The 25,389-nt window shown below is 31.9% G+C and overlaps 1 protein-coding gene across 5 annotated transcripts in view; it reads right to left on the bottom strand.

Moving 5' to 3' along the window:
- Positions 1-25,389, bottom strand: part of Kifap3 (kinesin associated protein 3) — a 162,520-nt gene that overhangs the window by 127,479 nt on the left and 9,652 nt on the right. For all 5 annotated transcript variants that reach the window (XM_048810060.1, XM_048810057.1, XM_048810059.1 and 2 more), the window contains exons 2-8: positions 16,914-17,045; positions 12,187-12,341; positions 9,659-9,714; positions 8,975-9,116; positions 3,700-3,799; positions 1,930-2,054; positions 153-251 (exon numbers count right to left, since the gene is read on the bottom strand). In XM_048810060.1, coding sequence (XP_048666017.1) covers positions 153-251; positions 1,930-2,054; positions 3,700-3,799; positions 8,975-9,116; positions 9,659-9,714; positions 12,187-12,341; positions 16,914-16,957 — 721 coding nt within the window. In that variant the 5' untranslated portion in view covers positions 16,958-17,045. The remainder of the gene's footprint in view (positions 1-152; positions 252-1,929; positions 2,055-3,699; positions 3,800-8,974; positions 9,117-9,658; positions 9,715-12,186; positions 12,342-16,913; positions 17,046-25,389) is intronic.

The raw sequence follows: 25,389 nt of genomic DNA, 5'->3' as shown, positions 1-25,389 counted from the left end.
TTATTCATACTAAGGACAGAAGAACTTGAAGCATATTAAAAGTTATAGAATTTCTCATTATTCTGGTATTAGTTCACTGGTAGGACATAAATGGAACAAAACAAATTAGAGTAAGCTCTCTGTTGCTTTACCAGTTGCTTAGAAATTCATACCTCGTAGTAGCTGTTCTTGTTTTACCACAAGCCCTTGGTATTTTTTAAAAGTTTTTTCATAATCCTTTCTCAAGGTTTGATTTTCAAGGTCTTCATCAAGTAAAAACTAAGTTAAGGATCATATATATTAACCAAAGCAAAGACAACCTACTGAAAAATACCTAGAAGAATACTATTAATATTTTATATGCAACTTTAGTTATTTTCTCTAACCAACAGTTTAACTAAAATGTTGTTTTCTGCCCAATATTTGTGCTATTAACAGGACACCTTAGTCCAGTATTCAAGGTTTTCCTCAGATTCCTTTGAATCAGGAAATATTTGAATTTCACCAAATACTTGAATTCCTAGAAATTAGGTGTAAATATTTTAGGTAAGTTGCCAACTCTATAACTTTCAAATGATTATCAAGTGCTTCCATGCCAAGATTATTGCCTTGCAGAAAATGATTTAGTTACTAAGAATACTAGATTTTACTTCAAATAGATGCCCAAAATGGATTCAAAGAATGCAGATTAAATCTAAAGCTCTATGCATCCTCTTCAGATTAGAGATGCCAAGAGAAAAACATTCCAAAGAAAAAGGTCCACTTTTTCCACAAAGGGGAGTTAAAAAATGTATGCTATTCTGTAAAATAGGAATAATGTTTTTATTTTTTAAAAGATATCAATAAAAATTGGATTAAAAGGAATGTTATGAGCATGACTTGTTAATCTATAAAACGTCACATTAGGATAGATATGAATAAGCCAGCCTTCAATCTATCAAAATTAAATTGTCTAAGAAATATGACATGTATTTTTAAATAAGAGGAGAATTGTAATGTTAAAAAGAATATTCTATATTACTTCAGTAGATAATAGTTAAAGGGATGGAAGTTATTTGGAGATGGACTTTGGTTCATTAAGTGAAGGAACATTATAATAAATAGAATTCCAAACCACATAATGGGTTAAACCAATAGGCAATAACATTGTTAAGACTATATAATTATTTTTCAAGTTAACTGTAGAAAATATTGTAATATGGTAATGTAAGTTAAAACATAATTTCTGAGGTTTGTTTCACAGGTTCTATCATTCTATAAGCTTCTCAAATTTGTATTTATTAAGAACAGTATTTTGCACCAGGTATGGTAGCACATGCCTATAATCCAAGCAACTTGTAGGATGCGGCAGGGAGATTGCAAGTTCAAGGCCACCCTCAACATCTTAAAGACCCTCAGCAACTTAGTGAGACCCTATTTCAAAATAAAAAGGACTGGGGATGTGACTCCATGGTAAATTGTCTCTGGGTTTAATCCCTAGTAACAATAAAACAAAAACAGTATTTTTGCACTTAACTAGAAAAACATAATTTAATAGAAAAACAGAACGTTAAATTAAGTTCATTACGCAATTCACATCAATTCCCATTAAAGTCTTCTTTGTATTTGAATAGAAGTACAAGAGCAACAATGGTGACCCATGCTTCAGCTGACCAATGGATCTTAGCAGACATAATGAGGCTACTTAGAGTCTCGCCTATTCAGTTATCCTGAACTACTACTGGCTTCTTCCTTCCATTTCATTAACTAATCCAAGTTCAGAAGAGGAAAAATGCTTATGTCAAACTGTATTTATTCTGATACTCTGAATCTTTATCTTAACCATCAACATACTTTTGAATGGTTTCCAAGCAATGTGATAAGTAATAATAATAATAATAAAAAAAGAACAAAACAAAACCATCTTTATCAATAGGCAGCATAGGTCAAAATGACACTCTGAAAGGATATCAGCTTTCTTCTTCTTGGAAAGTTCTTCTTGCCAAAGCTCATGTCTTTTTAACTCATGATCAATGATGTTCATACACAGAGCTCCAATTTTATAGTGAGTTATAAGTCCATGAAACTGAGAAAAGCTTTTAAGAAGAGATTTTAGTATGTATTTAAAGGAATATATTTGATCCATGAAATTTGGTTTCAGCAAACACTGGCACAAATCATATACATTTCAATAAATGAATATGTCTCTAATATACTAGGAAGATTTGGAATTGCCAGATATATATAAAAGATTACTTTAAATATATTTTAATATACTACCCTCACCATACATTTTAAGAAGTTAAGAATCAAATAAAATTTTTATAATTAAGCACAAAAGGGGCTAGGATGTGCTCAGCAGTAGAGTGCTGGTCCAGCATGTGTGAGGCCCTGGGTTCAATACTCAGCACCACATAAAATAAATAAATAAATAAAATAAAGGTAGTGTGTCCAACTACTTCTAAAAAATAAATGTTTTTAAAAAAATAATTAAGCACAAAAATATTAACTACTTGGATAGTCTCAGAATAAATTTTCAAACTACTAATAAAGTTGATAATGTACCATACTAGACAGGTTATATTCATTGTTTGAATAAATTGTAACAGAATAAATTAATAAAATACTAGCAATTTAGTTTTAAATGTTTCCTAGACAATTAATTCATCCAAATAATTTATTCTATAAATATTTATTTGCTAATTCTGGCATTTTAGAATGGAGGCAAGCAATTTTCTAGGAATTGCAAGAAATTTTTCATGATGTCTTAACAAACATTTTTCTTCAGAATATTTGTGTGTAAATGCAATGTTATTCAGCCATAAAAATAATAAAATCCTGTCATTTGTGGTGACATGGATGGAAGTGGAGGACACTACGTTAAGTGTCCAAGTTAGTACAGAAAGACAAATACTGTAACTCTTTACTCCTATTTAGAAGACAAAAAAGTTGATTTCATAGAAGCATACAGTTACATGGGGGAATAAATTCTAATGTTCTACAACATAGTGGGATGACTATATCTGACAACAATTTACAATCTATTTTATAAAGGACTAGAATGAAGAAGTTCAAAGTCTCAATACAAAGAAATGATAAAAACTTAAAGAAAAATATACTAATTGACCTGATTGGATATTATACATTGTATACAAATATCTCATCACACTCTATCCCATAAATATGTACAAAATTGATAAAAAGTAAAATTGAGATTTAAAAATATATGATAAAAATGAGATACATAATATACACGTACTTGTATTTGCACATATATATGTATATATAACAAAAACATTTACTGAGCACTTACTCTGGATCAGACTTTATTAAGAATTGTAGTTCTTACTCATCTAAAACTAAAAACTATCTGAAAAGGCTACCACTATTACTATTCAAATTTTACACAAGAGGAAACTGAGGCACAATTAAGTAATCATATTCACACAGTTAATAAATAGTAGGCTTGGATTCAAATGTTAAACTCTACTGTTAAACCCTAAACCATTATACTAGCCCATTGGGTGTGTGTGCTGGCATGGGTAAGTACAGACTAAATGAAGAGATAACTGAGAGCAAAACAGAAAAGGAAAGAGAGGGAACAAAAGGAAAGAGAGGGAACAAAAGGCAGAGCATAGGAAAATATACAGAAAGACCCAGAGAACCTATAATCTACAAACTGACGCAGACAAATAGCAATGGAGATAGACCAGCCTTTTATTTTATAAGTTTTATGCTTACCTAGAAAAGCAAAAAAAGATGTAAATTATGTTTGTAGCTAATTCAACGCTTTGCTTCCAGTCTTCTCTCAGGACTCTTGCCAACGCACCAAGGGCAGTTTCTAAAGAAAAAGGAGACATACAAAGATAATCATTTCCCTTGCCTCTAGTATAAAGGGTGACTGGTTTTAAATGTTGACTCATGAATAAATTACAAAGCTAAGCTAAAACTGGGACAAAAAAGTAAGATACTTCTTTCCAATACAGAAAGCTATTTTAAAAATTATAATATAAACTTTCACTTAAAAACTTATAATGAACAGCTTCAAGTCTATACTATAAATAAGTTAAATATGGTTTAAAGTAACATAATATTACGGTGACAATAAAATAATAAAAAGGGCCATTCATCTCTTAATTTGCATTTCCACTTGGAATCTTACTACTCTGGTACCAATTTTTTTCTAACATCTTATTTAATGTATAAGGGAAAAATTAAAATAAATCTAGAAAAAATAATAACATTTTGGTGTTAGCAGACTAACACTAGCTCCATAAAGTAAATTAATCAAATAAAATTTTACAGAAAAAATGTCTATTTCAGTATCACCTGCCAACAGCCATAAGCAAACAAATATCTTTCAAAAATTAGATCCCACATGTTAATGAGCATCTCTGCTAAATTTTTTATCTAAAGGAAAGTAAAATTAATGATTTGATAAATGAAAATTACATATATTAAGTAAATATAAAGTAATGACTTTGGTTTTACATTACCAAAAATCGTCTTACCAATTTTTAAAAATTTTATTAAACTAAAATACTTGTATGTTAAAAATATATAAGTCGTAATCCAACTGTCTTTAATAAGTACTCAGGATCTATTGTACTTCATGGACAGAATTATCAGTATTTATTATCGTTATAAAAATGTTCAGTTTTTTTCCCACTTTCTGGCTATTCAGATTATGAAACATAAATTAACTGTATTTATTAACAGGAATAAAAAGTGGGAACACTAAAATAGATCCATGAATACATGGGTACAGTATTTGTTTTAATCCACTTAGTGGAGGATATTTTAGACAACTAAAAAACATCCTACAATAGCATTTCACAATATTATTCACATTCACAATGTAGAACACTGAAATAATGTATATTTTAAACAAAATTATTATAATGTCAAACAAGTAGAAAAGCAGTGCATATCAATATGCAAAAAATCCCCCCAAAGTCCTACTTAATAAAGAATCTGGTAATTCCCAAAGGAATTCTATATTCTATATTTTAATTATATTTCCACATTCTATAATGTAAATTTAGCTATAGGTTTAGTGATTTATTTGCCTAATTTTATATCATTCTTCTCCTTTAATATAGGATGATGTCAACAAATACATAGCTACAGGAATTCAATACATGTTATCAAGAAATAGCCAAAAGAAATCATAAAGGTCAAAATGTAACCAAAAATTTATCTGTAAGTTGAAAACAATTTCAATCAAAATGCCATTATGTTTTTCCACAGAATACATAAATGTATCTCAAAATTATACATTAGTCAAATGTACAACACTGACAGAGCAAGTTTTTAAGGAAAAAAAAAAGGCAAATTAGAGCATTTTTCTTACATATTCTAAAACTGTAGTTAAAATATAAAACAAAAAAGCAGCAACAACAAACAGGATTATATTGGTTTGGAACTCATCAAATAGACCATGGGAATAAATATGGGAACACTAAAATAGATCCATGAATATATGGGTATAGTATTTGGCAAATAATAACTTTTCAAGAATAAGTTTTCAAAAAGCATCAATTCCATAGAAGAATGGTAGGCATATAGTAAAAAAGACATTTTGAATACGGGGAAAGGAAAGAGCATTCACTAACTAGGTTGGAATAAGTGGCTATTCCAATATGGAAAAAAGTAAAATTACATCCCTAACTCATCATTTTTAACAAAAATGAATTTAAGACACGTTCAGAATGGCAGACTACCTCCCAAAATCTACTCCTCCATGATCAAATAAGAAATCTGGCAAAAACTGTCAAAATCAACTTTTTTCAAAACCATGGGAATTAACTAAAAACAACTCACAGAAAAATTGGCTGAATATTGGTAAGAAGAATGAGTTTCATGGCAATTCAACTTACCCTAATTCTATCCTTCTGTCTAGCTTTGTGGTTCCTTGAAAACCAGTAGTATCACAACTACAAGAACTATAAAAGCCAGCAGAATAGCCTGGCAAGAGCTACAGGGAAGAGGAGCCTGAGGCTCCATTGCAGAGAACTATCACCAACCCACCTATCTGGATACTTGCTGAAAAACTCCATTCTTGGGGTGTATCTTAAAACTCAGGATAATTGTCAAACACTATTGTTGGTAACATAACAACGGCCTGAGGCAGCCTCATATCAGCTTTCTTTTTTAAAAAACAGGATTAACAAAAGGTTCACCAAAAAACTTAAAAAAGGAAAAATGAGAAATCAGATATTCATAGGAATTTAAAAAGCTCCAATATATCCCTAGGAATCTAGAAGGCAATGCATAGGTGCAGGGTTGTACATTTACCAGGGAAAGACCTAAAGGCCCTCATCTCTCATATCTGGCTAAACCCGAGACAAGGTGCAAAAGCAGGAAGTAAAGAAAAATTTTTAAACAACCTGCTTGAGCATTAAAGACATGCCCCAAAATACAGAGAATCCCTTAGCAAAGGCTCAGAGACTTATTGCCAAATGTTCAAGGAACTCTGTCCAAACATTGGCTGGCCACTAAGCTAACTGAGGAGAAATTTCAGTGGACATACAGGCAAAGGATATTGACTTTATAAAATCAATCCACATAACTCAGTAAACAGACAAACAGCATCAATAACAACCACTAGTGATAGTGAGAATTTGATTTCCAAAGTTGTTATAATGATATTATTTCAACAGCAACAAGGCAAAGAAACAGAATAGTGTGGACCATACTCAGAAAATAAAGTATTCACAAGAAACTGTACATGAGGAAGCAAAGATGTTGAATTTACGAGACAAAGACTTTAAGTCAGCTACTATAATTATATACGAAACACTAAAGTAAATCATGGCTGAGTAATAAAGTGTATAAAGATATAAGAATGATGTTTCACCAAAGATACAAATTATTAAAAAAAAAGAGCCAAATAGAAATTCTCTGGTTGAAAATAAAATAATTGAAATGACAAATTCATTAAGAAGGTCTCAACAGCAGATATGAACCAGAAAGAAAAAAGATCTGTAAAGACAGATCAACTTAGATAATTCAGTCTGAGGAAAAGAATGAAGAAAAAATAAATGGCCTCAAAGACCTAGGGAGCACCTCAAAGCTTAATAACATACATAATGGGAATCCCAAGGGCAGAGAAGAGAAAAAGGCAGAATGAATAGTTAGTAAAATAATGACCGAAACTTGATTTTTGTGGAAAAATATTAATCTGAACCTTCAAAAAGTTCAACAATCTCCAAGTAAGATAAATGCAAAGTCAACAACAACAAACACTCAATAAAGTACATCAGAGTCAAACTGGTAAGAATGAAGGCACAGAGAATGCTGAAAGTAGCAAAAGAAAAGCAATCTAGTATATACATGGAATCCTCAAAAAGATCACAGCTGACTTTCTATCAGAAACCATACACACATGTAGGCAAATGGGATAATATAAAGAGGTAAAAGAACTCCTATCAACTGAAAATTCTATATAACACAAATCTATCCTTCAAAAAACTAATAAAATTAAGTTACTATAAGGTCAACAAAAACTTAAAGAGAATTTATAACTAGCAGACCTTATCTACAAGAAATACGAAGGGAATCCCTTCAAACTGAAATGAAAGAACACTGTATAGTAACTTAAATCCACAAAAAGAAATGCATACAATGATAATTATATAATTTTGTTGATGGATTTATATAGATATGTAATTTGTATGGCTAAATAGTACAGAGGAGTAAGGAGGAAAAAGTCAGAATGGCAGCTACCAAGAATATAAACAACAATAAGAGTTGGCAAGGATGTGGGGAAAAAGGCACACTCACACTTTGCTGTGGGACTGCAAATTGGTACAGCCAATCTGGAAAGTAATATGGAGATTCCTGGGAAAACTTGGAATAGAACCATCATTTGACCCAGCTATCGCACTCCTCTGCTTATAATCAAAGGACTTAAAAACAGCATACTACAGGGACACAGCTATATCAATGGACAACTCACAATAGCTAAATTGTAGAAACAACCCAGATGGGAAACTTTGGTATGTATACATAATGAAACATCACTCAGCATTAAAAAAGAATAAAATGGCATTTGCAGGTAAATGGATGGAGTTGGAGAATATAACGCTAAGTGATGAAAGCCAATCCCCCAAAACCAAAGACCAAATGTTTTCTTTGATATGAGGATGCTGACTCATAATGGGGATGGGGAGCATGGAAGGAATGTAGGAACTTTAGATAGGGCAAAGGGGAGGGAGGTGCAGGGAGGGTACAAGGGGGTAGGAATGATGGTGGAATTAGTTATACATCACTACCCTAAGTACATGTATGAAGACATGAATGGTGTGAAAATACTTTGTGTACAGTGACTTGAAAAATTGTGCTTTATATGTGTAACATGAAATGAATTGTACTCTGCCATCATGTATAACAAATTAGAATAAATAATTTAATAAAAAAGAATTATATAGAAAATAAATAAAAAATGTTAGATTCAATTCCTAACTTATAAGTTAATTACATTAATCTTAAATAGACTAAACACTTTGATGGATAAAAATGAATAAAAAAACATAATTCAACCATATGCTACCTGAAATAGAAATACTTTAGACTCAAAGACACACATGGTGTGCAAGTAGAGGTATGGAAAAAAGATATACCATGGGAAATAGACAAGTAATAGATTGAGAAACAGACAAGTAACAGAAAGAGAAACAGAAAAGTAATAGATTGTGAGAAAATATTCCTAAATACATTAAAAAGTATTACAGGGGCTGGGGTTTTAGAGCACTTGCCTAGTGCATAGGAGACACTGGGTTTGATCCTTAGCACCACATTAAAAAAATAAACATATAAAATAAAGTTATTAAAAGAAGTACTAGAATTCAGAATGTAAATATTTAAGACATGAAAATCATGTGTGTGTGTGTGTACACATGCATGTCTATGCATGTACATAATACTTAATATATGAATATAAACTTTAGAGGTAGAATTGTTTTGCAATAATTTTTCTATTTTTAATGTTTAAATGTTTATAGACATAAATCACCATTTAATAGTAGTTCTTCCAAGTTATCAGGATTTCTAGCAAGCTGGAGTATCAAAGCAGAACCCCGAACTTTGTCAGGAATATCTTCATATAATAATTCAATATACTCATCCATGTCATTAATGTTAGCAACTTCATCAATCTGAAACAAAATAAGAGGCAGAAAGGCTTAATAATAATGCTCAACAGATTAACTGCTAAAATACTGATATTTTGGGATCACTATACTACCCTTTATAACCAGAAACCAATTTCTAAAGACTTCATAGTAGCTATCTTCTTTTTAGATAGGGATTTTAAGCCTTTGGGTTCTAGGACTCTAAAACCGAAGTGTAACAATGAGAAAATGTGATGTATATAAACTCTGAAATCTGTCAGTAAAGTATTTTAATGTAATACAAAGTAATTTGTATCTACTAAAGAATAAATAATATTTCAAAACACTGCAATAATAATAATCTAAACACTTTTACTACTTATTTTAACAAAATAATGTTTAAAACACACAACCAATAATTTTCAGTATCAATTAAATATCAATTTTCTACCTTTCTCAGATACCTCTAAGTTCAATCATTTTTTTAAAATTCCACATCAGATTAATGTGATTATATGCATTATTAATGGTAAAAGGCAATATTTTACAAGCAGTCCTTTATTAGATCAGAATTCATACACTCTTACCTCCATTCCTTCAAAAGGAGGTGGATCTTTAGGCTTGCTTGATTTTTCTTTTTTTTCTGCAAAAAGATTTTTTTTAATGAGGAGAGTTAGGTTTTTAGGGTTTCTGGGTAATTTTATTTTCAACAGCTGAGTTTGATTCTAGCTAAACTGGGGATATTAATTGATGAAACTTATCTCTTTTCAATGTATAAAAATGCTCATCTATTATCCATCCATCTGGTCTAATGATAATATCAAGGAGAGTATAAACTAATAAATTCTATAATCCCAAAGTTATGTTGGGCAACAATTTTAATTTTCTTCTTGGTTAACTTTTTGGGTATGTGCTCAGCAAGACTTATTAACAAGAAGCACAATAGTTAATTCTAATTATCCTCTTTTTCCCTTCCTTATTCAAATTTAAGGTGGAAATAGTTGAATTAATAAGGCAAAGAAAAAGATAATAGATAATATAAAAAAACTGAGTAATGTTAAAACTAAAATAAAAACTAACAAGGGTGAAGAATAAGAAATGATAGGTCAAATTTCAAGTTAAAATAATGTATAGTTATTCCCAAATAAAGAGGTATCTAAAGGTGAATTAATCAAAAACATAAATTTCATTTCTGAAAAAAAAATCTATAAAACTTTTGCAATCTGGTACAAAACCTAAGTAATATATGTTACAGTGAGTTAAATTAGAAAAATACAAAAATTTGATTCTATAATAATTAACAACTAAATATACATATAATAGAATTAGCTCATTATTTTCAGAGGATAGGAGGCATTCTAGAGTGATGAATCTCAACAGCTAAATTTTGTCTCAAACAGTGGTTTCAATTAGCAAAGAAAAAAATCCCTTAAGGTGACAAATCACATGATCAATTATTATTGCTTTGATTTAAGTCACTTTTTGGAAAAAAGCTTCTGGCTTTGAAATATTGAATACCAAGTAAAATTGTTAATATTTTAAAAATAAGTATACTTTAATATAGTAAAGCATTTTGTCTAAACAGAGAAAATATTTTTGTCCATGTATGACTATACAAAATATTTTCATATTCTTTTAATTTTGGGGAGAGAAGGAGAAAATCTGATTCATCCTGAAAACTCAGTGATAAAGTTTTCACTAGTTTAAAGATGTTTTAGCAAAAATTCCTTTAGAATTATATGAATTTGCCACTTTGAAAGATCAAATTTAACTATTATTGTATAACCCACAATGAATACACACAGATCTTAAAACATTACCAGATTTGCTGTGCTCACTTTGAATTTAATTGAAGATGCCATTTCTCATCATTTATAAACATCTTAATTAGAGTACCTTTTAGATAATATTTATTTAATAAAATTTGCATTGACATTTTCTTATCTATATAACACCTCTTAATAATTAAAAAAGTATATACACTGAGTTTACTATGTGATTGGAAGTAATCAAGTTCATAATGCCTATTTTTGCTTTTAAATAAATGTATAGCCATTCAATTCATTTGACAAATATATAGTGAGCATTTAATATGTATTAGATGGTGTATTTAGGGCTAAATAATAAAATTATATATTAGGCACAAGGCATTTTATTTGCTGGGAAATAAATAATGCTGAGAAAAAATACTAATTTGGAAAAAGTCAAAACAAAATTTTTATTTATTTTTCTATACAACCCAGTCAAAATTTGGACACTGACACGTTATTTTAGAAGCATCATATTTTAGAACCCATCAATGTTGAAAGATATGTAAATTTAGTAAATACTGTGAAATGGTATTACTAAGCATTCAGTAATCTGAGATACTGTTCACTGAAATAAAGTTTTACTTTGTTTTCTGGATGATTATTTGAAAATGTCTTCTGTAAGAATTTTCTAGCTGTAATACCTTAATTCTATGGTTCTTTTATATGAAGGAATTGAACATACAACAATATAGGGGTTGAAGAATGAAAAAAAAAAAGATTATATTTCCATTAAGAAGATTTATTTATAAAAGTTACATCTTTAGGATAGTCTAAAGCACATGACATATGCTTTTATAAAAATTTACATACTTAAATAATTCATTCAAATTATAAATTAAACATCAATTAAGAAATTTTAAAAATATTGTCTAGTTGGGATGGGAAAAATTGGTTTCTTCCTTAAATTATCTTCTTTTATTATTCTACAGTCAATCTGACAGATTCCTTTTTTATTCCTTATTTCAGTGTACTTCAGTACAAAAACAATGAAATAGGTCAGATAATTTTATGTGGAAGCAATAAAAACTGGCTTAAAGGAAAGTAATGCTTGTTTATTCTCTCATTTGCTTACTTGTTCACAGTACTAGTTTAAAAAAAAAGAAAAACAAAACAAAACAACCTTACCCGACATTCAACTATGTGAAGTCTAAACTCTAGTCAAACAACTTTGGTTTTAAATTTAAAAATCAGGAATTCCTGGGATAGGGTTGTGGCTCAGTGGCAGAATACCTGCCTGGCTTTGTGAGGTCCTGGGTTCTATCCCCAGCACCACACACAAAAAAATAAGGAATTCTCCTACCTACCTTTTCCTGACAATGAATCACGGCGGTTCTGCAGATAGTATAACAGTTGTTCCACCTCATTGAGTTTTGAGGGATGAATGAGCTTGCATTCTTCAACCACCTTCCGAGCCAGAGAAGTTATATCTGTGTTGGCATTGAGACTCTTCAGACGAATGCTGCAAGCACATTCAAATTCTAACTCAGATATTCTAAAGTATGTGACAGATTCAATAACACTACTCTAAAATGGTTTACAGATTTTAAGAGAGTCAATACGTATCTGGCCATAGAATCTCAGTAAAATAAATAAAGTCCTATATAGGAAAAATACTAAACAGGGATTTTCTTTGAGCTGGACAGGCAAAGTAAAAAAGCAACATAAATCTTCTTCTGTTGAGGCAGGACAGAACCTTCTGAGGTTCTATTTTAAAGCAGCATTTCTGATGTAAAATTCATAGTCTTAAGTCATTATTGGATTTGAGAATCCATACTGCCACAAAGAAATATATATATTTAACCTCACCCACATTTTTATTTTTTTAAGTTAGGACAAGACATAATCTTGATATTTTCAAATTCAGTTGCTCTGGTGGCAACTGTATAAAACATAGATAAAGAGAAAAAGCAAGACACATTTTAAGACCTGTATGAAGAATTCTGTGAATTCTGGAACAAATGAATAGATTTTATACTTATATTAGTATATTAAATATAATAATTAACCAGCTCCCTCTTCCTTTTAAATTTAGCCCAAGAGATCCACTGAGAGACCAATAAGAAAAGATAGTTCAAGTCTTAAGACAATTAACTAATGGATTCATGGCATGTGGGAAAACTATGAAAACATAAAATCAGGTCCAGAGTGAAGAATCAAAACTGGCAAAAAAACTATCAAGCAGTTGCTCCTATGAGAGGTTTACATTAAAAAAAAAAAAGAATATTAAGCAAGCCTCCACTGTGTAGAATTATTTCTTGGTGAAGATGGCTAATTTTGTGGGGAGGGAGATATCAAGCTATTGGAGCAGGAGTGGACATCTCAGATAATGCTCTAAACGTATTATTTTTCAAACCATTATTAGATGCAGATGATCTCTCCTGAAACCAGTCCAACAAAGTGCCTTAGATACTATTCCTAGCTAACATAGACAATCCCAAATCTTGTTCGCCAGGGATTCTGCAAACCACCTAATGGTCTCTAATAAATTCCTTTTTGCTTAAATTTCCTAGAGTGGCATGTCTAAAGTTTCTAACAAAAACCCTAGTAATGGCCTGTCCTTAATCATATTTTCTTCTTCAATCTACTTAAGTTTTTGGTCCCTATTAAGTCTTATAAAGTTCTGATTATATTTTTGAATAGTTTTAGCTGCACAACAAAAGGTAGATGGCAAGGAGGGTACATTTAGAAGAAAACTCCATGGTTAACTTTAACAAAGAATTGGAAAAGCCCTGACTGTTTCAATAAATCTGATGGAGAAGACAATTAAAAAAAAAAAATTATCAGACTTTTTAGAGAAGTTTCAGGTTTACAGAAAAACTATACAGAAAGTAGAACACTCCCATATATGCCTCCCTCATAGTTTCTAATATTTTACTATTTTTTATTATTACTCTCTTGCATCAGGTTGGTATACTTATTATAACTGATGAATCAAAATCAATACATATAATTATTAACCAAGGTCCATAGCTTATGTTAGGATTCACTCTTTGTGTTCTATGAATTTTGATAAAAGCATGTCATATATATCAATCATAGTATCATACAGAATAGTTTTACTGCCTTGAAATGCCCTGTTCTTCATCTCTCCCTCCCCTTAATTACTGGCAATCTCTAATCTTTTTACTATATTTATAGCTTGCCTTTTCCAGAATGTCATGTAATTGGAATCATGTAGTACATATGTTTTTCAGAATGGCTTCTCTCACTTAGCAATATACAATTAGACTCCTTCATTTCCTTCATGTCTTTTCATAGTTTGATAGTCCATTTCTTTTTTTTTTGGTACCATGGATGGAACTCAGGGGTGCTTAACCATTGAGCCATACCCCCAGGGTCTCACTGAGTTGCTTGGGCCTCAATAAGTTGCTGAGGTAGGCTTTGAACTCCCAATCCACCCTACTCCCCCACCTCAGGGAAGATACATGATTACAGGCGTGTGCCACTGTGTCCCACGATAATTCATTTCTTTTTACTGCTGAGTAATACTTGATTGTATAGGCTGCACCCATTTGCTTATCTATTCACTACTAAAGGATATCTTGGCTGCTTCCAATTGTTGACAATTATGAATAAAGCTAATATAAACATTCATATGCTGAGTTTTATTTGGATTTATGTTCTTAGCTCATTTGATGAATATCTAGGAGAACAATTGCTGGATCATGTGGTTTGTGTATGTTTAGCTCTGCAAGGAACTACAACATTTTCTAACAAAATGAATGCCATTTTATATTCCCAAAGTTATGAGGGTTCCTGCTTCTCTATATCCTTGCTGATATCTTGTTATTCTTATTGTTAGTGTTTTGGATTTCAGCCATTCTAATATATATTAGCAATCTGATTCATTTCTTTCCACTCAGGATAATAAGACAAATTTTCTGATTTTAGTGTGTACTCTCTCCTAAATCTGTCATTTATTAAAAAGATAAGAAAAAATTCAGGAGGGTGAGAAATTTTCAGAAGATGTCAGCTTATGTTTACTGGATTAATTGTATCAATGAATAGAAGGCACCATATGTCTATGAAGAACATCATAAACTCACAAAGTATCACCTATATTATTTTTGGATTAGGACCAACACTTTCCTGTAAAGAAATATTCAGAAAATTCAACTCAGTTGAGGATGGGTTTGTAAATTCCTTTGATCAAAGGGGAGAATAAAATATAAGACTTCTGGAATGAGGGGGGCATACCACTGGCAGTTTCACTTCATGTCTTTCTCAATCTATGAGATTCTCTTCATTCTCACAACTAATAATGCCTCCCAAATTAAAAAAAAAAAAAAAAAAAAAACCACTTTGGTACCACAATATGATTTCTCTCCATCTTGTGCATGAGCTTTACAAGGTAAATCTACTGATTTTTCTCTTACTAAAATTTAAGTGCACTTTAACCACAATGGGCAGTAACTCTTTCCATGTGGCTAACTCTACCAAATGTAACTCTTGTCTAGAAAGTCTGCAGATTTTAAAGTAACATATTTATCATTGCATTCCAGTTGAATGAGGCTAGTGACTGCATACTTAAGAATACAAACTTTAAATTTCTCTCCTGAAGTGTGAATGTATGAGGTTCTAAAGGCAAAGAACCCAACCTTGAGTTTTTCTTCCAATAATAAGATATTTTCATGTGTTCTCAAAAATAAAGTAATCACAAAAACTCAAATGAGAGAACAATAAAAAGCAGTAGCTGGAATCTAAAAGTAAAGTATGTATGAACACATGTGTTTCTCTTCAATCTACTGTATTATCTAAAGAATTCGTTCATCTTTAATGAGTTATTAAGGTAATTTAGTTTCCTTCTAACTCAAATAAGAAGACCTATTAGAGATCCTAGAGTAAGATACTAGGCAACTTCTCTTTGAAGTTAGTTCCTCAAGATCTAAATTTCCTAAGTTAAACTAACAAGTCCCTAATAAACACATCTTTCATGATTGGTTTTACAAATTAGTATACTTCTACTATAAACCAGGGTTTTCCAGCTGCAGTACTATTGAAATTTGGCTGTAGTAATTCTTGGTCACAGGTGGTTATCTTGTGCTAATCATAACATGATTAGCGGCACTTGGTCTCTACACTTGGTCTCTAGTTGTCAATAGTACCCCTCTTATTATGACAACTAAGAATGTCCCCAGGCACTACCCAGTGTCCCCTTGTGAACAAAATCACTTCCTGTTAAGAATCACCACAATATACTTAAAGTTGTTCTCAGTATGCTAAATACCACCTGTTCTCCTAGTAATCTGCACATACTTAACTCTACTTAACTCAAGACATAGGATAGAAATTCTAAGCAGATACCAAGTCAAAATATTTTATGGAGGAAAAAGGATTGAGGTAAATACCACCTGTTCTCCTAGTAATCTGCACATACTTAACTCTACCAAGACATAGGATAGAAATTCTAAGTAGATACCAAGTCAAAATATTTTATGGAGGAAAAAGGATTGAGGGAGAAATTACTAGGCAATCTCAAATGTCTCTACTTCCCCAAAATTATAGAAGGAAGGTGAGATAATCACCAATAGAACAGGTTAATGAAAAAGGCCAGTTCCCAAAGGACTCTTGCCAAAGCAGGAAGGAAAGACTGTAGGATACTGGGAGATCTAAGATCAACTGCTTGAGTCAGAAAAATCTGTCTTACTACTAACATCTTTCAGAGGACTAGATTTTCAAGGGAGGAATTCAATGTCTTTTCAATATTTGAAAGTCATATTACTTCCTGCAAATTCAGGGAAAAAAGAACACAAAATTCCTTAAGATCTAAATTTCCTATGTTAAACTAACAAGTCCTTAATAAACATCTTTCATGATTGATTTTACAAGTTAGTAGACACAAAAACCTTACTTTCTCTGGAATAAATAAACTTCATATTTATAATTAAATATAATCTTTCCTTTAATAATATGAAGTACTTCTGAAAGAATTATAATCATTTATCATATGAAGATTAAATAATATCAGATTTGTATAAAGTCTGTATAAGGTTTACTACTTTCAAAATGTACACAAATGAAGAAAACTTACATTTTTTGGCATTCCTTTCTTTCTCCCAACATGGGATCCCCCATTTCTCCAAGAATGGTAGCTTCCACTTCATATTGAACAATGAGTGCTTTTTCTGATGGATGTACATCAATATTCCCTCCTTTAACTTTCCTATAACACAAAATTAAAAAGAGCCATATTAAAAACTCATAAAATGTCCATGGTTTTTAACTTAGCTTCTCTTCTAAACTCCATGGACTGGATTAGCATATGCCTTTGAATCAGATTTACTCTGAACCTGGGACAAGAAATAACTCCTTTTCTACAACTTTATACCATATATATAATTTCAAGTCCTGGAGAAAGTACCTTTATGAATAGTGCTACCTTAGAAAAAATATATTTACCCAAAGAATCATGCATTAAAGCAAGTGAATGAAACACAAACAATTAAGATAGCCTTGGAGAGAATGATCTCATCTGAAAGCTAGCTCTTTCCCACCAAAGATAGCTGCATCTAAATTTATATTTTTTTATTATTCAAAACATTACAATGCTCTTGACATATCATATTTCATACATTTGATTCAAGTGGGTTATGAACTCCCATTTTTACCACGTGTACAGTTTGCAGAATCACATTGGTTACACATCCACGTTTATACATACTGCCACACTAGTGTCGTATTTTGCTGCCTTTCCTATTTTAAAAAATTAACTACTGTACATTGAAGCTTACAGTCTAGTTAGATCAGCAATTAATGTGATAGTAAGATATACAGAAGGAAAAAGTTTGTAAGGAATGAAAGCAGTCAGAAACCAGCAAAAATCAAGGAATTAGGAAATCAGATATAGACATAAATTTAAAAGGATGGTACAAATTCTAAAAGATAATGAACAGAAGTTCAAGCTAGGGATTCATGATGCTGTATTTATATATGTACACAGGAAAGTGCCTGTTTAGATATGGCTATGCATTATGTCTGCATGCAACCTATGACAAGTGCACTTCTGTTGTGGATTGCTGATTTAGTAAGAAAACTGTTTTTATCATAATGATGTCCATCAAAATTTATGTTTGTAATATCACTATGTGGTAGTTTTATCTTAAATGCTTAACTTGCAAACTTAATTTAATTTAATATAGCATTTATAATAATGTTGAATGTTTACTGACACAATTTCAAAAGGCTTTACTTGGATGCCATCAATTAGGTGAAAAAATTTAAGCTATTTTTGGAATAAAATGATATTCTACTTGAAAAGCATCATGATTGATATCAAACTGATATCTTTAAATTGCAAATTTCTTCTAGTTTTCAATACTTTTGCTTAATTTTGTTTTTATATGCTAAACTATTTTACAAAAAGTTTGTACTTTTTATGTCATTGAAAAGTCATGCATCACAAAGTAAATAAAAAATACACCTTCTATAACTGCAATGATAAATTGTCACCTTTGGGTAGTGTAATTTTGTTTCTTTGTTTTTTTACAATAGTGGGATTGAACCCAGGGCCTCACACATGCTAGGCAAGAGCATTACCACTGGGCTACATGCCCTTTCCTTAAGCATAGTATTCTTAATTACTGACTTGTGAAGTGCACCCTTGTTTCTAGATTTCGTGTGATATTATGATGACCGCTAACATACATAATAAATGGTGATAACTAGTGTCACGTTCATTATCATTTTTCCTGAGAAACAATAATGTGGTTCTTAATTTTTTAATACATAGGTACTTTTAAAAAAAATGTTGCTGTCAAAAGAATTTATTGCAAAATAAAGTTGGACCAAATAATAAGAAAAACAAACAGTTATATATTTACAACTATGCAACAAATCACAAAGCCAATGTAGAACGTGTTCAAACTACTCTCTATGTGTTCTATGGCAGGATTGTTCAGCATCTACTTTCTATATATTTTTCACAAATAACCCAACATATAATCATCCAGTTCCTACCAAGGGGCTTCATAGCATCTTCCTGCACTTTGCCATACCCATAGCATGGCACAATAGGCTACTTAAAGAGAAACTCTATCATCTGCTCATATGTCCAACACAGTGTTAGACAAGACAATGGCAGAAACCGAAAATACAAAGTGGAAATCTACCAAATTCATCCCAGCTTATTTTAGTGAAATGCCTAGTGATATCTCATTTTAAAAAATAACAGCCCGGTGTGATTGGAACGTGCCTGTAATCCTAAGGACTTGGGAAGCTGAAGCAAGAGAATTGCAAGTTCAAGACGACCCTCAGCAAATTAGTGAGGCCCTAAGCAACTTTGCAAGACTCTGCCTCAAAATAAAAAAATTAAAAGGGCTGGGGATATGAGTCAGTGGTTAATAACTCCTGGGTTCAATCCTCAGTACCAAAAAATAAATAAATAAAAATGAAAAAATAAATTGGGAGAAATGCTAAAATTGATAGCACAGGGGAGCAATAAATGTCTAGGGCAAAGCAGCAAAAAATGATGAGAGAGCCTAATCAAATCTGATTCTTTTATTGTCTCTCCAAAGCTACTACTCTCCAGGAATTATTTGTTCATTCCCATCCACAAATAAATACAATAAAATGTCTCAAGTTAGAAACCAAAAGGAAAAAAAGCCCCTCATTAACACTTTTTATTGCTACCTTCAAAACTCCTTTGGCAGAGTCATAGTAACAAAAACTGCATGGTATTGGCATAAAAACAGATACATAGACCAATGGTACAGAACAGAAGACACAGAGACAAACTGACACAGATACAGTCATCACATTCTTTCAAAGGTGCCAAAAACATACATTACATTTGAGTAAAGACAGCTTTTTAACAAATGGTGCTGGGAAAACTGATATAATCCATATGTAGAAGAATGAGACTATATACCCTTCTCTCTGACTCTGCAGTAAAGTGAACTCAAAAATGGATCAGAGACCCAGAAAACTATGCAGAAACCAGAAACTATGCAATTTTTAGAAGAAAACATAAGGCCAACACTCCAACATGTAGGCAAAGGCAACAACTTTCTCAACAGAACTCCTAAAGCTTAGGAAATAATGTCAAGAGTTAATAAATGGGATGCATCAGATTATAAAACTTCTGCACAGCAAAGGAAACAATTAAGAAGGTCAAGAGAGGAATATTATTCAGCAATAAAAGAGAATAAAATCATGGCATTTACAGATAAATGAATGGAGGTAGAGAAGATAATGCTAAATGAAATTAGCCAATCCCCAAAAAACAAATGCTGAATGTTTTCCCTGATATAAGGAGGCTGATTCATAGTGTGGTAGGGATGGGGAGTGTGGGAGGAATAGACGAACTCTAGATAGGGCAGAGGGGTGGGGGGGAAGGGAGGGGGCATGGGGTTAGAAATGATGGTGGAATGTGATGGACATTATTATCCAAAGTGCATATATAAAGACATGAATTGGTGTGAATATACTTTGTGTACAACCAGAGATATGAAAAATTGTGCTTTATATGTGTAATAAGAATTGTAATGCATTCTGCTGTCATATATAAATTTAAAAATTAATATAAAAAAGAAGGTAAAGAGAACCTATAGAATGGGAGAAAATCTTTGTTAGCTACTCTTTTGACACAGGATTAATATCCAAAATATATAAAGAATTCAAAAAACTTAATACATGAACAAAAACCAAATAACACAGACACTTCTCATAGGAAATACAAATGACCAACAAATACATGAAAAAATGCTCAACATCATTAGCAACTATGGAGATGCAAATCAAAACTACACTGAGATTTTATCCCACTCCAATCAGAATGGCAGCCATCAAGAATACAAACAATGGGGGCTGGGGTTGTGGCTCAGCAGTAGAGCCTAGCATCTGCGAGGTGCTGGGTTCGATCCTCAGCACTATATAAAAATAAAAACAAATAAGAATAAAGGTATTGTGCCCAACTAAAAAAAAATAAAAATAAAAAAAGAATACAAACAACTGACGAATGCCGGAGACGATGTGGAGAAGAAGGAACATATGTTGGTGGGATTGTAAATTATTTTTTCAAATAATCTTTTGGATTATTTAGGGTTTCTAAAATTCCATTTTAATTTTTCTACTGGATGTTTTAGCTATGCATTTTAAGTTGTTTTTATTTTATTTTATTTTATTTTGAATTTTTAATATTTATTTTTTAGTTTTCGGTGGACACAACATCTTTGTTTGCATGTGGTGCTGAGGATCGAACCCGGGCCGCACACATGCCAAGCGAGCGCGCTACCGCTTGAGCCACATCCCCAGCCCTTAAGTTGTTTTTAGTGGTTACTGTAGGCAAAACAATACTTTGGTTAACTTTTTTTCCACAGGATACTTAAGAATTAATATTGTACTCCTTCACAAAATTGTAGTTGTATTGCCTGCCCCCACCTTAATAGTATAGTTGTCACATGCATTACATCTACATAGATTATAAGCCTACACATAAGTTTTATAATTTCTGCTTATAATTCTGACATATTTTAGAGTTTAAGAGGGCAAATAAGCTTTTATATTTACACAAACATTTATAATTTCTGATGCTTTTCATATGGGTAACATCAAAATAATTTTATATTTCTATTACTAATATAAAACTTAGTAATGGAGGTTGAGAGGATTAGTAGCTTAAATCAATGCTCCTTTTAAGAAAATCTAAAACGCTGAAAACAATAATGTATGTGTGTGTGTGTGTGTGTGTACCTGTTTGAAGTCACACTAATAAGGCAGGAAAAAAATGACCATGCCAAGTTCCAAAATAAAATGAAAATGAAGAGAGGTAACTTTGAATGTGAGGCTGCTTTTCCCTAGAGGTGTTTATTAATTGAAAAGACATAACTGAGAGGCTTAGAATCTTTTATTAGGGACACAAAAATTGTAGTACAGGCTGCATCAAACAGCAGTGGCACTGTTAAAGCTCCAAACTCTGAGTGGAAAACAGGAGGACTGCTTCCCAGGAGTAATTGTGAAACAGATGCAGACTGGGCCCCAATAAGATTAAAAGCCTATCTTGATATATTTGAATTCCTGAGAACTAATTAATGTAACCCTGGATTTTCAGTACCACTTATTAAATATTATTAAAAAATATTCCTCTGAAGACAGAGAAATCATCCTAGTTCTCAAGTAATTTCTTTTCTTTCTTTCTTTTTAGTTTGCTTTTAAAGATGAGGTCTTGCTCTGATGAATAGGCTGGACTTGAACTCTGGGCCCAAGTGTCTTCCTATCTCAGTCATCAGAGGAGCTAGGACTACAGAAATGTACCACCATGTCCATTCAAATGATTTTTGATACATTTAAATGATTTTTTGATACATTTATATTAACATAAAATTAATGGCTGTCTTGAGGACTGCTGTCTAAGTTCCCATTGTAGGCACTTGATTCTAGAGGGAGTCAAGTAGACCTTGCTCCCTAGGCATTTTGTTTATCTGTTGTTTTTTGTTGTTGTTGTTGTTGTTTTGTTTTTTTTTTAGTTGCAGATGGACAAAGTAACTTTATTTTATTTCTTTCTTTATATGTGGTGCTGAAGATCGAACCCAGTGCCTCACACATGCTAGGCAAGCGCTGTCCTGCTGAACTAAAGCCCCAGTCCTGTTGATCTATTTTGAAACTGACTGGTTTCCTCTTAAAGTCTGATGCAAGGGGCTTCCCTTTTGTCTCACTTGGAACTCTATCAGGACAACATGGCTATGTGGTCAAAGAAATAGGTGGAAACCAAGCACACAAATTATTGCCCTCTGGGGCAAAGAATAGTTGAGTCAAAAAAAAAAAAAGTTGGGGGGTGGGATGCTGAATGTCTCAAAAGTCCAAGGGAGTTAAGACTTTTAGGAGAACAAAGGTTTTCTACCTAGAAAAAGGAATCTAGAAATCTATGAACACGCTTAGGATAGGACACCCCAGTAGAAAAGACCTCAGAAGACCATAAACTTTTACTTCTAGTTAATCTTTATGCTCTGTGCAAACAGGAAGTGAAGGCTAAGGTACAGTGATATGTCACCTAGCTAAGTGTAAAAACCAATGTCCAAACAAAGCCAATCTGAAATGAACTTCTGTCTTCTCTCCCTCTTCCCTTCTTGGCATATCATAATATTCAACATACCTAGTTTTCAACAAAATATTATGAAGCATGCAAAGAAACAGGAATCCATGTCCCAGTTACAGAAGAAAAATGTTTAAGAGAAACTGTCTGTGGTTTGGTACACACAGTGGATTACTAGATAAAGACCTTTTTAAAAACATGTCTTAAATATGCTCAAAGAGCTAAAGGAAATCAAAAAACTAAATGAAGTCAGGAAAACAATGTTTAAAAAAATCAACAAAATATATAAAGCATCTAGATTAAAAATAATACAGCTGAAAAATACAATAATGAAAATAAAAAATTACAACAGGTTATCAATAGCAGATTTGACTAGACAGGATAAGAATCATCAAACTTGAAAATAGGTCGAATTAAATTAACCAGTCTGAGATACAGAAAGAAAAACAGAATGAAAAAAAAAATTAAGGGTACAGAACCTAAGAAACAATAAGACACATTATAATCACATTATTGAAAGCCAAATATTTTCAAGATAGAGAATCTTGAAAATAGCAAGAAATACGTGACTTATTATGTAGAAGGGGTCCTTTTGCCAAACCTCAACAAAAATTATGGAGGACAGAAGGCAATGGATAACATAAAGTGCTGAATGAAAAAACTGTCAACCAGGAATTTTATATCCAGAGAAACCACCCAAGAGAATGATGGAGAAATTAACAAATTCCAAGACAAACAAAATCTTAAGAGTATACCAGCCCTATAGCAAATGCTAAAAAAGGGAGTCCTTAAGTCTGAAGTGAAAGGACCATGTGAAGAAATAAAAAAAAAAAGTGGTAAAGGTAAATTTTAAAAAGCCAATATTATGATGTTTTGAATTTGAAATGCCTTTTCCTCCATATTATTTAAAAGAAGAATGTGTAAAATAATAATTACAAATATACCTATAACAATATAAAGGAGTGTTGAAAATGACAGGAGTATAGTTTTTATATATTACTGAAGCTCAAACAAAATTTGTTATAAGCTTAGGAAGTTAATTATAATCCTCAAATAAATGACTAAAAGATATATAAAAAATGAGAATCAAAACTATAAAATACAGAGGACAATGGATAATCTCAGAACAAAAAAGATATGACATACAGAAACAAATAGCAAAATGACAGATGTAAATCCCTATCAGTAAGTTACTTTAAATATAAATGAACTAAACTCTCAGGCAATGACTAGCAGAATGGATAATTAAGAAATGACCCATGTATATGCTGTTTATAAGAGACTCACTTTAGATCCAAAGACATGAATATAGTTTCAAAGTAAAGGATGGAAAACCAGTATCCAAAGAAGGATGGAACTACTATACAAATATCAGATAAAATAGACTTTAAAAATTGTTACAAAAAACAAACAAAGACTATATACTGACTGTTTTAGCCAGTTTTACATCCCTACCACCAAAATATCCAACAAGAACAACTTAGAGGAGGAGAAGTTTATTTTGGCTCACAGTATCAGAGGTCTGAGTCTACAGATGGCCAACTCCATTGTTCGGAGCACAAGGTAAGGCAGAATATGACAAGAGAAGGGCATGGGAGAGGAAAGCTGCTTCACTCAAGGCAGCAAGGAAAGAAAGGAAGGGGGAAGGGGTCCAGAGAGAAGAAGCACCCTTCTAGGACAGTCCTCTCCTAAGTGATACACCTCCTTCTGCCACATGCCACATGCCTAAAGCTCCCAAACTAGGATGGACTGATTCTTATGATGTAATCATTTTACCTCTGAATGTTCCTGCATTAAACACAGGAGCTTTTGGAGGATACCTCATATCCAAAACATAATATTGACAACAGGGTAAATCAGTCTAAAAGATATAAAAATTATAAACATATGTACCTAACCACTAAATGAAGCAAAAGTTAACAGAATGAAAAGGAAATATAAACATTTCTATATTAGTTAAAGACTTCAATATAATAATTTGAATAATGACTAGAACTACACAGATGGCCAATAACAAAGGATTTGAATAGTATAAGCCAATTAGACCTAGGACACATATAAAGGAATTTCCACCCCAAACAGTATATGTGTGTGTGTGTGTGTGTGTGTGTGTGTGTATATATATACATAATTATATATATAAAATATATATATAATTCTTAAGTGTTCAAGGAATATTCTTCTGTATAGATCATATGTTACTAAACAACTCACAAATTTTAAAAGACTGGGATTATACAGACTATGTTCCCTATTCACAAGTGAATGAAACTAGAAATCAATAATGATAGGAAATGCAGCCAATTTGGAAAGCAGTATGGAGATTTCTTGGAAAGCTGGGAATGGAGCCACCATTTGACCCAGCTATTCCCCTTCTTGGTCTATTCCCTAAAGACCTAAAAAGAGCATGCTACAGGGACACTGCTACATCGATGTTCATAGCAGCACAGTTCACAATAGCAAGACTGTGGAACCAACC

Source organism: Marmota marmota, unplaced genomic scaffold (assembly GCF_001458135.2).
Source record: "Marmota marmota marmota unplaced genomic scaffold, marMar, whole genome shotgun sequence".
NCBI classification, from domain to species: domain Eukaryota; kingdom Metazoa; phylum Chordata; class Mammalia; order Rodentia; family Sciuridae; genus Marmota; species Marmota marmota.
The sequence above is the reverse complement of the archived record's forward strand: the minus strand, read 5'-3'. Positions and strand labels throughout refer to the sequence as shown.